The 14865-nt window shown below is 49.6% G+C and overlaps 6 protein-coding genes and 2 non-coding genes across 8 annotated transcripts; 5 read left to right on the top strand and 3 right to left on the bottom strand.

Annotated features, from left to right (window-relative positions):
- Positions 1–21: 21 nt before the first annotated feature.
- Positions 22–965, bottom strand: FOBCDRAFT_9758 (class I glutamine amidotransferase-like protein). The gene is made up of 2 exons (XM_031191252.3): positions 299–965; positions 22–249 (listed from the first exon to the last, which is right to left on the bottom strand). Exons 1-2 carry the CDS (start codon positions 891–893, stop codon positions 125–127), a joined length of 720 nt encoding a protein of 239 aa, XP_031032483.2. The 5' UTR covers positions 894–965; the 3' UTR covers positions 22–124.
- Positions 966–1535: 570 nt separating this feature from the next.
- Positions 1536–3001, top strand: FOBCDRAFT_232418 (uncharacterized protein). The gene has a single exon (XM_031191251.3). The coding sequence runs from the start codon at positions 1714–1716 to the stop codon at positions 2905–2907; it is 1194 nt and encodes a 397-aa protein (XP_031032482.2). The 5' UTR covers positions 1536–1713; the 3' UTR covers positions 2908–3001.
- Positions 3002–3334: 333 nt separating this feature from the next.
- FOBCDRAFT_190755 (uncharacterized protein) lies at positions 3335–5041 on the bottom strand (the record flags this gene model as incomplete). The annotated part of the gene is made up of 4 exons (XM_059608702.1): positions 4645–5041; positions 3850–4550; positions 3771–3799; positions 3335–3639 (listed from the first exon to the last, which is right to left on the bottom strand). Exons 1-4 carry the CDS (start codon positions 4984–4986, stop codon positions 3335–3337), a joined length of 1377 nt encoding a protein of 458 aa, XP_059467938.1. The 5' UTR covers positions 4987–5041.
- A 1259-nt stretch (positions 5042–6300) lies between these two features.
- FOBCDRAFT_253448 (uncharacterized protein) lies at positions 6301–7498 on the bottom strand (the record flags this gene model as incomplete). The annotated part of the gene is made up of 2 exons (XM_059611046.1): positions 6301–6313; positions 6543–7498. The coding sequence occupies 2 exons, from the start codon at positions 7496–7498 to the stop codon at positions 6301–6303; spliced, it is 969 nt and encodes a 322-aa protein (XP_059465989.1).
- Positions 7499–8483: 985 nt separating this feature from the next.
- Positions 8484–11023, top strand: FOBCDRAFT_253447 (P-loop containing nucleoside triphosphate hydrolase protein). Its single transcript, XM_059611045.1, has 7 exons — positions 8484–9397; positions 9451–9554; positions 9585–9832; positions 9888–10073; positions 10136–10168; positions 10217–10420; positions 10477–11023. The coding sequence occupies exons 1-7, from the start codon at positions 8585–8587 to the stop codon at positions 10974–10976; spliced, it is 2088 nt and encodes a 695-aa protein (XP_059465988.1). The 5' UTR covers positions 8484–8584; the 3' UTR covers positions 10977–11023.
- A 330-nt stretch (positions 11024–11353) lies between these two features.
- FOBCDRAFT_t226 lies at positions 11354–11435 on the top strand. Its single transcript has one exon. It is a non-coding gene; the product is annotated as a tRNA-His (tRNA).
- Positions 11436–12100: 665 nt separating this feature from the next.
- FOBCDRAFT_t227 lies at positions 12101–12182 on the top strand. Its single transcript has one exon. It is a non-coding gene; the product is annotated as a tRNA-Gly (tRNA).
- A 253-nt stretch (positions 12183–12435) lies between these two features.
- Positions 12436–14617, top strand: FOBCDRAFT_232412 (acyltransferase 3). Its single transcript, XM_031191245.3, has one exon. The coding sequence runs from the start codon at positions 12548–12550 to the stop codon at positions 14360–14362; it is 1815 nt and encodes a 604-aa protein (XP_031032476.3). The 5' UTR covers positions 12436–12547; the 3' UTR covers positions 14363–14617.
- The last annotated feature ends 248 nt before the right edge of the window (positions 14618–14865 follow it).

The following is a 14865-nucleotide window of genomic DNA, read 5'->3' as shown; positions in this document are numbered from 1 at the left end:
TATACTGGTTACGTGGATTCTTGTCATTGATGATTGAGGAGATACGCGACACTAGCGATGCGAACCATCTCATTCAACAAACTTCGACAGCCACTTGCTCCTCCTCCCGTCGCATATCTGGAGCTCAAAGCTTCTCAAACACAACTACAGCCGCCTCGGCAGTCGAAGTAGCGCTAGCAGGATTCTGACCAGTGACCAAGCGACCATCAACGACATGGAAATCATCCCAGATACCAGGGGCACGCTCATCTTCATACCGTTAGTAAAGCTTCAGTCATCGCCCGGAGAGGGAACTTACAGGTTGCGCCAAGACGAGCGGCAACTTCCTCGACCATCTCGGAGCCCCAGCTTCGAAGCTCGCCCATAATCTTCATCGTGTTCTCAGCCTCGGTAGTAAAACCGGTGATCTTTTTTCCCTTAATCAGAGGCTCATTGGTGGTGGGGTCAATGAGATTGGCAAAGATGGCTGGGCCGTGACAAACAGTCGAGACGACTCCACCGCTAGCCCAGACCTGAGCAGCGATGTTTTGGAGAGAAGATGCAGTGGGGTAGTCAATGAGAGCTGCATGTCCAGCTGAGGCGTAGAACAGACCATACTTGGATGGGTCAAGCTCAGAGGCTTTGGTCATGTTGTCAAGCTTCTTGCGGAACTCGCTGTTGGTGTCATTCCAGATAGCCAGATCGTCACCATTGAGGAAGTCAGGCTGCTGAGAGAGCCAGTCAGGCGTGTAAGTGCCAGTCTCGGAGGCGAGGTCCACCTCAAATCCGGCAGCCCTCAAGACCGTGTAGGGATGAAGAGCTTCAGTGATGAAGAGACCGGTGGTCTCTTTGCCGTCAAAGAGAGTGGCAGAAGCAGAGGTGATGCTGATCAGAGCACGACGAGGAGGAGACATGTTGTGTAAGTGTGAGTCTGTAGAGTTGGAACAGAGGTGGTATTGGCGAATATATGTTTGAAGGCTGTTCGGAATTGTTGCTGAATTGCTGAATTACTGAATTGTTTGGATTGATCTTCTATCTACTGATGGAATCATCAGTTATATATACTCGTGGTGATTGAGTACCCGTGAGATGCTTACGAAGGTCATGACCATGCAGTCTGAGCTTACAATCTCACTGTTTGGCATTGTCTCGCAATGTTGTTGGAGAAGAATGAGCCATTCCTATTGGTCAGGCTGCATCACGATAAGCTGGAGTCCAATTCGAGATGGTGTTGACCCTGCCACGCATGACAATCCCCAGCTTCGTCATACCCTTAGATGCCGAGAATAGCTCTTGATAAGCCAAAAGATCATCGCGTCGAATCGGAGTTTCCCATTCTCGATTGTCGACATTCCGAGGTTCCTGAAGGATCGAAAAATGGTGGAGAGCCATTTGGTCAGGAGATGTTCCCATTTGCCACAAGAATTGGCGACCCAGGGGAGCTTGTCCTATTGGATCGGGAAACGCCGAATGGGTCTGCCAACATCGGAGTCCCGGAGTTGGAAATCAACGAGTCAGTGAGAAAATGACATAATCCCATGTCGCAACCCTCCAAGGTAATAACGTTGATCTTCAATTTGAGTTTTCACTTCTCCAGACTATAAGAAGACGCCATGGCTCCAGGTAGCTCATCCACCATGATCTTATATAACTCTAAATCATAGAACTTGTACTTCAAGCATCGCTTTTGCCTTTTCTTCATCGCCCTGTACTTGACAAATCTTCACATACAAAATGACAGTCACAAAGACAACCACCACAATCTCTCCCAACAGCAGGCTGTTGAAGCCAATCCAAGTCGGCAATGTCCAACTCGAACACCGCATGGTCATGGCCCCTCTGACCCGTTACCGCAATGACGACAACCACGTCGCCAAGCCTTTTGTAGAGCGATACTACTCCGAGCGAGGTTCAACGCCCGGCACCCTCATTATCTCAGAAGCTACCGGCGTCTCAATGCAAGACACCGGCATGCGCCAAGGACCCGCCTTCGTCACAGATGAACAAGTCGCCGCTTGGAAAAAGGTCATCGGCGGTGTTCACGCAAACAAGTCACTTTGGTCGCAACAAATCTGGGGTCAAGGCCGAGCTGCTGATCCCGAGTATCAGAAGGAGCGCGGCTTCAAGTATCGCTCTTCTAGTGCCGTGCCTATTGAGGAGGGTGCTCCCGCGCCCGAGGCTATGACCGAGGAAGAGATCCAGGGCTTCATCAAGGACTTTGTCGCTACTGCTAGACGTGTCATCGACGCTGGTGGTGACATGATTGAGATCCATGGCGCTCACGGTTATCTGATCGATCAATTCACATCCGACTCTGTCAACAAGCGAACTGACAAGTGGGGTGGCTCTGTTGAGAACCGAGCACGTCTTCTGCTCGAGATCGTCAAGGCTGTCTCAGCTGAGATTGGCCCCAAGCGAGTTGCCCTTCGCCTCTCACCATATGCTTCCTTCCAAGGAGCCGAGTCATCCGATATCAAGGAGCAATACTCCTACATCGTCAACGAAGTCAAGAAGATTGGCCCTCTGGCTTACCTCTCTCTTGTCGAAGCCCGCGGTGACCCCGCCAAGCTGCTTGCTCCTGACACCGACCCTTCAGTTGACGCGCAAACCCTCGACTTCATCCTCGACATCTGGGATAATAACTCACCCGTAATTGTTGCCGGTAACTACAGCCCTGCATCAGCGGCTGAGGTCCTCGATGGGCACTACAGCAAGTGGGACGTTCTCGTCGCTTTCGGACGCCATTTCATTGCGAATCCCGATTTCGTCTGGAGGGTCAAGCACGGCGTTGAGTTGACCAAGTACGACCGCACAACTTTCTACGTCCGAGGATCAGAGATTGGATACAATGATTATCCATTCTCTCAGGAGTACGTTGATGCACAGCGGGCTTGGGCTGTGGAGAACCTTCCTATGCACCCCAAATAAAGATATACAGCACGAATTAGATGATTAATGAAACGATAGAATAGAGCATATAGATAGATCTTGATAGAAGAAATACCATCTCATTTCCAATTAATATTACGTATCATCAGTAAATTCAGAAGTCTTATACCAGTATCAGTATGACGTTACACGCTGAGTGAGAAGGGCGCTGTTGACATGCCCTCCGCTTTACATGTCGTCATGGTTGCGAGCGGTGACTTATAAACGCAATGGACATTTACCACGTTTTATTTTCTACTTCAACTCTTAATACTCAAAAGGCGTTTTACGAGTAGCTATTCCAAGACGTACCACCATGGTATCATCAACAAGCCCAGCATCCAAGATGCTCGAGGGCGGGTGCCTATGCGAAGCCGTCCGCTACAGGATATCCTTCCCAAAAGATCACGATCTTTCCAACGACTCTTTAGGTTGCATCTGCCAATGCACCCAGTGTCGCAAACAAACGGGAAGCTTTTTCCTCGCGACTTTGACAGTCCCCGTCTCCGCCATCGAGTGGCAGGGCGACTCGGTGGACAAGATTAAAAGATATCGCAAGTCCAAGAATATCGCGCGGGGCTTTTGCGGCGACTGCGGCTCCTTCTTGTTCTGGCATCCCGACGGCAAAGATATCAGCGTCGCGACAGGAAGCCTGGACGCTATGTATCTTTTCGGCGAAGGAGTAGAGGACACGAAGGGCGGTGTTCCCCAGGAGGGGTTTGCAAAGGAGATCTTCAGTGGTCATTTTAACGTGGAGTTTTGTGAGAGTGAGATCAAGGGCGTGACAGATGATATGCCCATTCTTCACAAGGGAAAGCGATGTCAAGGTGATAGTTCCAATTCTTGAGGCCTAAGGGAACCACCCTGAGCTTTTTGGGTTCGTGTAGCTAGTCTCTGTCTCTATAATTCTTCTCTCCAGTATCCTCCCTCATCGGTGGCGACAAAGAGCGCGGACGAGGCTGTGGTAGTGGAATGCCGCCCTGTGCATTGATGCGGCGTATCATGTCGCCAACCTCGGGATAATCAGGTTCATCTTTAGGTCTTCTGTCAAATATCCTCATCTCTATGATGGTTAATGGCCTTCGTTCCCAAATGTCTCTGTAGATGTGATGGTGTGTGAGTGCTCTCGGCGCGTCTACTCTTATACGGTTTTGCTTATCACCAAGAATTGGAAGGGGTGATGGCAATGGAGATGATTCATCCTGCAGTAGGAAGTCGAAGAGAGCTTGTTGCTGCTCATCTCTTAGTTTGTATACCCGTATTGTTTGACTTTTGCGGCATGGATGAAAGTAGATGTTGGGTATCTCATCCGGGTTTTCGGGGCGCCGATCAAACACAGTTACGCCGCCTAGAATACGATCCTCAGCCCAGTAGCCAACCATGTCAGCTACCCCTTCTGGATATATATCGTCGTCAAGATAGTCGTGATGACTGAAAAGGGTAGGCCCAGGAGGGAATCGAGCCATCGTCTCTGATAGCGGCATGTCCCAGTATGTGACGGCGTCAATATCTCCTTGATGGAGATGAGGTTCAAGCTTATGTAGCCAAACTGCTATTTGATGCAAAGCAACAGCTACCGACTCGATTAAGCGCATGTTGAAAGATTTGGAGCTAGGTTCGGCCTTTAGAAAGGTTTTTAGAGTCTAAAGGGATTGTTAGTGAGGGACATCAAAATGATCAAGCTCATGATGATATCGTAGCAAGATCTTAGTCACTGAATCTGGGGGGACGACTTACTTCAGGATCAAACTTGAGACTCGAAGGATCCCGTTCTTGGCAGTACTCCTGTGCTTTCTCCAAAGCGCCAGGGCACAATGTCTCATGGTCATCAATGATGTGCTCTCCCATAATGCCAGGAAGTCGACGGTCCCAGGCAACATCCGCAATTGGGAGGCCATCTATTATCTGGGCATATGTGAACTGTGCCAATTCAGTTGAAAGAACATTTCTGATGGCTCGGTCCAATATTTGGCGATGACGTTCAGAAGTGATACTGTTGAACGGCACACGATTGCCATAAGCGGTGCGCGCAATGTCTCGGAGCTTTTTCTTGTGTGCTTCTAACTGGTCGGGATCCATTGTTAATACTACTCACCTATTTTCGTGCGAGGGGATGGATCGACTATTGTTCACATGACACATGTGAAGGTTTAAGTTCCGAGAGGTCACATCGGACACATGCGGGCAATAGTGTTGGCAAAAGTAAATGCCTGACTTCCAAGGCTTCCCCCACCTGACTCGTCGTGCTTGAACCTGATCTCATCCGCGCAGATGAATAGAGTTGACGGACAACTGTAAGCTCAGATTAGTCGAAATATTATGCTTGTACCAGTTTATACCGGTCTAGTTGGCGACGCTGGAAAGTTGTACTTCTTGATAGTAGTTGGTACTTGCTGCCAAGCTCTATTGGATTGGATCCTGTATCAAACTCATGACACTTGACTTACGGAGTCAGGGTATTGTGATTCTCGTAGATGCGGTTAATGTGCACATTCCGTGCAGATTGTTTTACTTCACTCTTCGTGCTTAATCTGGACCAGCTCATGCTAATATAGCCCTATTTGGATTGCTGAATAGCTAATTTCGACTGTTGCTTAAGCCTTGCTCCATTGTAACCAGCAGCAATAATCTGCGGGGCATACAAGATTGGCTTCTCTTTTCATGAATCCCATTCAAGTCTTCCACCAACCTCCATTGAAATAGGCTCAGTTGTTTCCAGATCAAATTCAACCTTAGCAAGTAACTGTAGTTCTACGGCCTGCGCCAGACCATCCACGTATCCCTCCGTAGTGAAGCAAATCTTGGTTCCGAAGACCAACTCGCTCGTATCCGGTGCGGCAGCACTCTCTGGGAGCCGGTCCCCGCCGTTCAGGCGACATAATGCCGCTATAATGCTGAGAAAGTCTTTGGTGTAAGCTTGGTTGGACCGGTCTTCCAATACCTGAAGGTTGTCTATAAAGACATGCACCAATCTCGGGCCTAGCTCACGCACATCGCGGACCAGCTGAAGCGTCTCGGCCACACCTAATGTCCCTTGCGCGAGGGCAGCGAAGCGTGCAGGAGATAGGCCTACCCGGGAATAACCCCTCTCTGGGATTAGTTGGACGAGTTGCGCGACAATGGAGGCCATGAATGCCGCAAGGCAGGCTCTCTTGGACGTTCCTAAGGCGTCATGATTTGTGAACGTGCAAAAATAAGCGACACACGGGATGTTATGGTTCCGTGCCAGAGCCGTTAGAGATACCGCCGTCATGGAATTTTGGCCCGGTCGTGAGACGTCATGAGGGCCTTGAATCCAGAAATTGCTTGAGCTAAGATCTCGCAGCCACGTTTGCAGGCGATGGTGCACATGCCTATCAATTTGGAGAAGTGATGACTGCGTGACAGCCTCTGTTAGATGCTCGACCTGATTCTTCCATTGAGTGGTGAAGTTGGTTAGCTCTGCCTGGATCTCTGCGCGGTTGTACCTGTAATGCGCTTTCGGGCGCGAGCGAGCCTCCAGTTCTGAGAATGGTGGTTCATTGGCATCACTGACTGCCGCATCAGAGCATTCTTCCGCTGTTCCTTCAATCATGCTTGTGACCAAGGCTAGCTGGGGCCGTTCCATAATGAAAAGTTGTTGTTGTTCTAGCAACTGTTGGAGGGACTCGCCGAGGAATAATCTTTGCTCATTTAGTTGGTTCGGTAAACGATACAAGAGTTCCTTTTGATTCTGAATCACCATCTCCAAAGATTCAGTAGTGCGGTGTCGAAAGTCGAGGCTGACGTGGCGTTCCATGCGACGTTCGATAGCCAACATTCGATCTTTCTTCGCAGTGAAAAGTTTGTTGAATGCACCATCATCAAAGCTGGTGAGGAAGCGTTTCCAGCCAGACTTGGACCATTTGTTGAAGACGTCGGTGAAGAATTCAAAGACGATGACATAAAGCTCCTGGATATACTGACGAAGTGATGGAATATTTCCGTGCTCCATCATTTGCCGGTTCCAGAAATCAATATCATGGCTTAGATCGTCGAGCGTATCGGCTACCCCCTCAGCGATATTCTGGTGGTTAATTGTCGCCTGAGCGATGGCTGAGAGTGACCCCGTTAGTAGAGTGACATACTTGTCGTCTTTTGGAACGATTGCGAGCAGTGAGCTGTGGTCGTGGCATGTCTCGCAAAGGCTGTGAAATTTGGATTTGAGCTTTCCCAACTTGCTTTCTTCACGGTCCGACTGCCATGTCGCCGAGGCTTTATTGACGGTAGCCACGAGGTAACTGATGTCTGGTCGGTCGCGTCCGTCGAGTTGCATCTGCTGGTCTTTGGGGAGATCGCGTCGAAATTTGTCCCATGCCGCATAAAGCCTCCGGCTCTGTTCAAACAAAACCGCTTCTTCGTCTGGAACACAGCCATTCGCCAGTTCCCTTCCCTCTAACAAAAGTTGGTCCCATTCATCTGGCGACGACCTCAACCGTTCTCGGTTTCTGTCAAACGCCACCTTGGCCGCAAGAGCGCGACCGAGGGGTTCTGCTGGCGTGGAATTCACGACATCATCGCTGAACCGCCTGGTGATTCCCTTGCTGGGCTCAGCTTTCGTGAATCTATTCATGGCTTAGACAGGTTGAGAGGTCAATGAAAGAAAGTCTGATATCCTTCCTTGTCAAAGATGTACCGCAGGCAACGTTGGCTAGCTGCTGACAAGGTCCAATCTATATGTACATCAGCCCTTGGTCGATTCGCCCTGTCTCATAACCCCTGCCACCCCCTTCTTTATTCATTATTTTGTCCGTAACGGTTTTCTTCTCAGCGTGGCTCACCTATCATGGTAAACAGGGCTGGGAAGTCGCGCTATCACGCCTGCAATAGCGGTTTTCCTTCACTCCTTACTCAGACAAAACAGGGACCAGCTACTTGGGTTCCAATGCTCTTGAATCTTCTTTTTCTGAGTCGCCTCCTCTCTTGCTGACGTGTTCATGGGAACACTGCATGATGGTGGGGTGGGCCTGTTCATCTACAGCCTGATTAAGGGCCATAATCATCATCTGCCCCTCTCCGCCGCTCTGCTGATATCATCGCAAGAGCATCAATCAAGGATTAACTCCTGTGAATCTTTCTGCTTTCTATGTAATACAGGTTCAAGCCATACCGTCAAATCTCATCACGCATGGCATCAATAGTTAGGTCTGAGACGGGCGCGACGGAAAAGTCTGTGAGTCCGTCTTCAGCGGCGGCCTCGGGCCCGCCCCGCCCGATTGACGGCCAACGCTCGCGACATTACCCTACTGTCCCGTACTTGAATGTTGATGGTGACGACGTGGACGTGGGCTTTGGATACCCGTACGAAAGAGAAACGCTTCGCCGCGGTGAGATCAAGAGAAACCTTGTGATTGATCTGCCCAAGCTCCGACAACGTGAGGACTCAGATGCAGAGCATCTGCCTGTCGGGCCGGCCATTATCTGGAACGCCAGAGTCTACCAGAGCCTTGGAAAACCTCGCGGCGAGGATCTCCACTTACACCGACCTGACCTGACTTACGTCGATGATCGGCCTATTGAGTTTTCCATTGGCTTTTCCCCCACGAAGCCGCCAGTTCAAACAGATGAGGATGTGCCACAACCCGAGGCATGGAATGGACCTGTCATAACTATTGAAACTTTTGTCCAAGCGGATATTGATCAGGATAGGCTATCGGAAATGAAGAGGCTACCGGAAATAGTGGCTTCGCCTTGCCTTGATCTGTTGAATCCAAAGCATGTTTCCCGACGACATCTCGTGGTGGAATCCCCGTTCCTTGCTGAGGGCCTCTGTGACCTCGTTGAATATTATCCGTCATTCCATGAGATGTTGTTGGATGACTCAAAAGGAGGAGAGCTGAGGATTGAAGAGCCCTTTGCTGTTCTTTTTCACCATTTTGACGCTATCGCAGCCATGGCCAACGAAACTAACGGTCCAACGGTTTGCAACGCTGAGGATGAACGTATGGATAAAGGAACGGACTTGAAAGTCGTTCATTCACAGCATTTGATGGAATTTCTCAGGCCAATCTACACTGAGTCCATCCTAACATGTCAAGAGCATCTTTCCAGCTCCGTCCCGCAGGTCGCGTTTGACATGGTCTGGTATCCTCTCAAACCCGGGACAGATGTCTATGTACAAGTTGACGGATCAACGCATGCTGCAGTTGTGATGGGCGTCAGACGAGCTGATGTTTCTGCGTCCAGGGTGTGGGGGTCCGGGAGTGACGGGTCTTGGCTGGTCGACCTCTGGCGGCTTGAAAGTGATGGCTCCAGCCTCGGAAGAGGCTTCTTTTCTGCAAGCGTAAACTCTTACTCTGGTCTCCGAGATGTAGTTAGTCTTCCAGTGTGTCCAGTTTCAATTTGGGATGCGCACGACGATGGCGAGCGACGTGGGAGGATCTTACGCCGCGCTGCAACTTTCATCAAGGCGCTTCGACGGGGCAATCTCCTCGTGGATTACAAGGGACCCATCAAACATACGGCCCAATATGTGAGGCCTGAACTTGCTGAGAAACGGTAGATATGCCACTGACGCCTCCACAGTACACGGGAAAGGTGGTTATCGACCATCGAAGAGGTCGTGCGGAATCTGACATCCACCGGACCCTTTCTCCAGAGGTTCGAGACTATTCAACCCGATTCCAGGAGTATGATGGGATCCTTATCAACAATGATAGGTCCTTCTACACCACCAAAGATACTGGAAACCGTCTCCCGAACCCTGTATCCAGACGGGCCAACAGCAACGACGCCATGGTTAACGGGGAGGAGATGCAGGTATGGCTTGACAATGTACCTGAGCACCGTCCCCTCGACATTATTCGCGTAGATATCAGCGGTTACGTCGTGGAACAACTCACAGAGCACCAACTCCTTTTGCTATGCCCAAACGCTTTGGCATATGGCCTGAGACGCAAGCACTGGAGTAGGCCCATCCCCTTCTCTTGATTGTCCTCGCAATGGCACTAATATAATTTTAGTGTTGATCTCTCTCGACTATGTTGAAGAGTCCGTGCCATCAGATGAGAGTATTTCGAACCTCATTATTGCCCAGGATGAGTTGAAGACCATACAGGCTCTTTCGAATCGCCAGAATAGTGAGACAAGACACTGGTCGGCGGATTTCATTGAGGGGAAGGGATCGGGGCAGATCATACTGCTACATGGTATCTCCTCCTTAATAAAATCTTCTTTGTTCTTACAGTCCTAACAGGCAATCTCTCCCTAGGTCCCCCAGGAGTCGGCAAGACTTACACAGTCGGTACGTCAGCGGCGAATTTCCAGACTGAAACTAGCTAACGAAACGAAGAAGCTATCTCTGAATGGTTGCACAGGCCACTCCTCGCTCTCACAGTGGCTGATATCGGCACGGTCGAAACACTCGTTGAAGGCGAGCTTATGAAATGGTTTGATCTTGCGGAAGCTTGGAACGCAGTGCTTCTCGTTGATGAAGCAGATATCTTCCTCGAACGACGGCAAAATAGAGACCTCGCCAGAAACGGACTGGTATCAGGTAAGTTCTCCGCCTAGCCTTTGTCTCGGTGATGCAAGGTAACGTTCCATCTACAGCCTTCCTGCGACGAATGGAATACTTCAAAGGTCTGCTGTTCCTGACTACCAACCGCGTTGGACAAATCGACGACGCCTTCATTTCACGCGTCCACGTGGCAATCGGATATGAGGCCCTCGACGAAGAGACCAGGCGAAAGGTCTGGAGTGGCTTTTTCCGCAAACTGGTGCGCGAACGTGCTGGCAAGGTACAGATCGCATCAGACGCGAAGAAATGGGTTCTTGAGACCGCTGGCGAGACGAGTCTTAACGGACGGGATATTCGCAATGCGTTGCAGACAGCTATCACGCTGGCAGAGTTTGAGAGTGAAGAAGATCCAGATTATGATGCTGCATTGGTAACAGTTGTCACTAAGGCCCATTTTCAGAAGGTACTGGAGATGTGCAATCGGTTCCGCAGCTATGTAACGAGCATTCGGAGGGAAGACGAGATGAAGCGTGCCCAAGGGCGTGGGGATCGGAATGATTATGGCAATGGGTTTGATAGCAGGATGTGCTAATTACTTGTCACTACCGCTTCAACACAACGGTTATTCGCTCATGTGGCGGTGGGTTTTCGGAAGCCAGTCTCTGTGCCTCTGATACATATAAAGATCTTCGAAAAAGAACCATGAGAACTTGAAGAGAAGAAGTTTGATGGTAAGGAAGGGTTTTCATGTGCTTATGTTGGTGTTGCCAAGCGGAGGTATATCTGCCTAACTAGACATACAACATATAAGGACAGCAAACATCGAGTGCATACGAATAGAGACAAGGAAAGTCATCTGTCAAAACGGTATCTGTTTGTCGTGAAGCTGTTTGGTCGTGAACGGGGCTGTGGGTCATGGAGCATCAAGTTGCAGAATTAGCGGCCGGGGTCCCATCAACAACCAACGAAGCCGTCATCGTATAGGGGTCAGTACATCAGTTTGTGGCTATTGAAAGCACTGAAAACGCAAGTTCGAGTCTTGCTGACGGCAAACCCATTCTTTTTGCTTTTTTTTTTTCACTTAAAATGGCTTCAAATCAAGTCTGTGCTGACTTTCTGTGTTTGTCCAGAAATGCCTCAGCGCGTCGGACCCCGGGCTGTGGCAATGTTGATTGCCCAACACATAATATAGTAGCTGTTTAGGTGTTTGGCCAAGCTCGTATCGTGCATCCTGAACCTGGCCATTGGGGCTGTATCTAATATGCTCTCTTTTTTTGACGTGTTCGTTGAATTTGTACACCAACGTTCCTCCCGAGGGCAGTTGCGAGGACAAAGATTTGCTACACCCTAAATTATAAATATTATAAATGATCGGGGGGATGAAATGATCAATTGCATTACTCGCGACACATCGTCAAAATGAGTGTTGGGAATAAGAGTTTTGCTGTTGTTCAGGGTAAGTGATCAAATTTCAGCATTTTGCAGTTAGTGCTAAAGACTTGGTCTGAAGTATTGAACCGAGAAACAGAGGAATTAAAATATATCTTAAAGAGTCTTTAAGAGTTTCCTCTTAATTCTTTCCAATGACGCGCCCTCACGTATGACATTTAGAAATAGAAATATAGACAATGGCATGGCAGTAAAAGTTGCCAGTCACCTGCAGATTCTGTAAGCTTCAAGGACCCTAACCTGACTGGCTCGAAACAAGTCAGCTAAGCGTAATTGGTTTAGTGGTAAAATTCTCCGTTGCCATTCGAGCAGCGTCGGGGAGCCCAGGGTTCGATTCCCTGATTACGCATTTCTTTTGCTGTTTCTCCACCTTTTTGCCATTTGTTTTAGCTGATGTTATCTCCTTATGTTCAGTCGAGATGTTATGAAGTTTGTCGGCGACGCGTTACAAAGTCTAACTGTCGCGTGGCAGCTTACCCTACAAGAATAAACCGCACTGTGGCTGCTGCGGCGTAACTTTGTTGTGGCGTCGTTACTATACCGGGCTAGACCGTTTGCAGATCTTACCTCACTTTAGTAATCGTGAACATGGATCGTATCAAGGACACTCTGTACGACTTCAGCCTCCCTTGATTCACCTCGTCATTTCAAACTCACATACAACATCCCCCTCATCACGCGCCAATTGAAGCCCCCATCACTGCGCGCGCATGAATGCTTCCAATCGCTAGATCAAGACAATCCGTCAGCATGGGCGGGCAACAGCCGGATCTGCTGCCTCGCTCCGAGCACGAAGATAAGCCCTCATCGTCAGCCCCAGCCTCGCGCTTCAACAGAGACAAGATCAGATGCCTCGACGGTCTGCGCGGAATCGCATGTCTTCTTGTCTTCAATTACCATTTCTTCTGGCCATGGACGCCTGCTATCATGTTAGGCTATGGCGCGTTCCCTCCCCGCGCGCCTGAGCCGTATTGGGGACTGCAGTCGTTGCCTATTATTTGTCTCTTGCATCGTGGACGTGCTATGGTTGCCATTTTCTTCGCCATCTCGGGTTATGTTATTTGCCGCCATATTCTCCGTTTGATTCATGAGCGCAAGCTTGATACTGCTTATCAGAAGCTTGCCTCGTCTGTTTTCCGACGTGTCTTTCGCCTCTATATTCCTCCCACCATCAGCATGTTCCTTGTCGCTGTGCTAGCTCAAATCGGTGTCTTCAAGTCCGAGTTCGCCATTTACAAGGGTCCCGACTCTCACTACATCAATGCGACAATTACTCATGCTGATTTGGCTGAGGGTAACTTCTGTGCTAACGGCACCGCTGTGAGAGGAGCAGCAGGTATTGCTAATTACCTGGGAATAGAGACCACCACGTATCTTCGCAATACCACTGGATATCCTGAAGGAAACACTACAGAATGGACAGATATGCTCCTCTGTGTCAATCACACAACACGATCGTACGGACCCTCTCAGCTCTACACCTTGGAATCCGAGTATGAAGCTCAGTTCCCCAAGAATGACACCAACTCCACCAAGCCTGTCAAGGATACCACTGGCATGGAGCGACTCGCAGCTCTCAGCTACCTCGATGACGAAGATGATCTGGATCTCACCTTCGGTAATGCCACCAATGCCACAAACCCATTGAACCTTACTTGGGTTCAGATGGGAGGCTCATGGGAGGAGCATCCCTTCATCCACCCAAACTTGACATACGCGATGAAGAACTTTACCAGATCCTACGCCGAGTGGGCCAACCCCTTCAACTTCGGTCACTACCATACACGCTATGATCCGCATACCTTCACAATCCCAATGGAATTCCGTGGCTCGATGGTCATTTACATCTTCCTTCTTGGCACCGCTGCGATCAAGGCCAAATGGCGAACGAGAATCGGCTGCTTCCTCTCGGCGTACAGTCTCTTCATCGGACGATGGGACATGGCGACTTTCTTGGGCGGTATGTTGCTTTCAGAGCATGATGTTCGTCGTTCATCAGATCTGCCACCATCGGCTGCTGGCGCGAAGGGTCGCGGGGGAGATTTCCAACGGACAACAAAGGGAACGGCGCTGCGATGGGCTGGTATCGTCCTGGCGTTGTATTTCTTGTCGTATCCTGACTCTGGTGCTGAGTACACGCCGGGTTTCGCCTATCTTTCGACCTGGGTACCCAAGTACTACACGCCGCTGTCTGGCTGGATGTTCTACGAGGCGATGGGCGCCGTGCTCCTCGTTGCGTGCATCCTGCGAAGTCCAGTGCTCGTTCGTTTCCTTGAGAGCCGCCTCCCGCAGTATCTAGGAAAGGTCAGCTTCTCGCTGTATCTTGTCCACGGACCTGTGTTGCATAGCTTGGGCTTTTGGATCATGCCGAGACTGTTCGACAGCTTTGGAAAGACGGGCGGATACGCGATCGGTTGGGTTGTTCTGCTGGCCGTCACGTTTTACTTGACGGATCTGTGGAACAAGAAGATTGATGGTTGGAGTGTGACGGTTGGAAGAAGAGTGGAGAAAATGCTTTCAGAGGACTAAGCTCAAGTGAGGTTACTATGAACTTTGGTGGTAAACAAAAGAGGGGACGTGTGACGGGAATGACAGGACAATCGGGCCATTGACGGCGGTGATATGTAGAGTAATGCATTTATGCAACGTTTTGCATCTGGAGAATGTTTTCTTGGGTTTCATGTCGGTAAAAAAAATGCGAAAAACAAACTTTTGAAGCATGTAACTCAAACGTGGCCGTTGAGCGGGCGCATGTTGCACCGCTTTTGAAGCTTCAAAGTTAATTTAGGGACCGGTTTCGGCAACGACTGAAGCGCAAGAAAATACTCAAGCTTGGCACTTGAGCTTATCTGATCCGCTTTTGACATGAGGCTATAGATCCGGGAGCCAATGGCTGTAGAGAACAGAGCACTGCGGCACGTTGTGCAACAACACCCTTGTGAGACAACCATGCTTAGTTTTCATTTAGGTAATATCATCATAAGAGACCATAAGCCTTTACGAGCTAGTAGTAAAATTCAGGTAAACTTACG

The sequence above is a fragment of the Fusarium oxysporum genome, chromosome X (assembly GCF_013085055.1).
Source record: "Fusarium oxysporum Fo47 chromosome X, complete sequence".
In the NCBI taxonomy this organism is placed as follows: Eukaryota; Fungi; Ascomycota; class Sordariomycetes; order Hypocreales; family Nectriaceae; genus Fusarium; species Fusarium oxysporum.
Note: the sequence above shows the minus strand (reverse complement) of the source record. Positions and strands in the feature narration are given on the sequence as shown.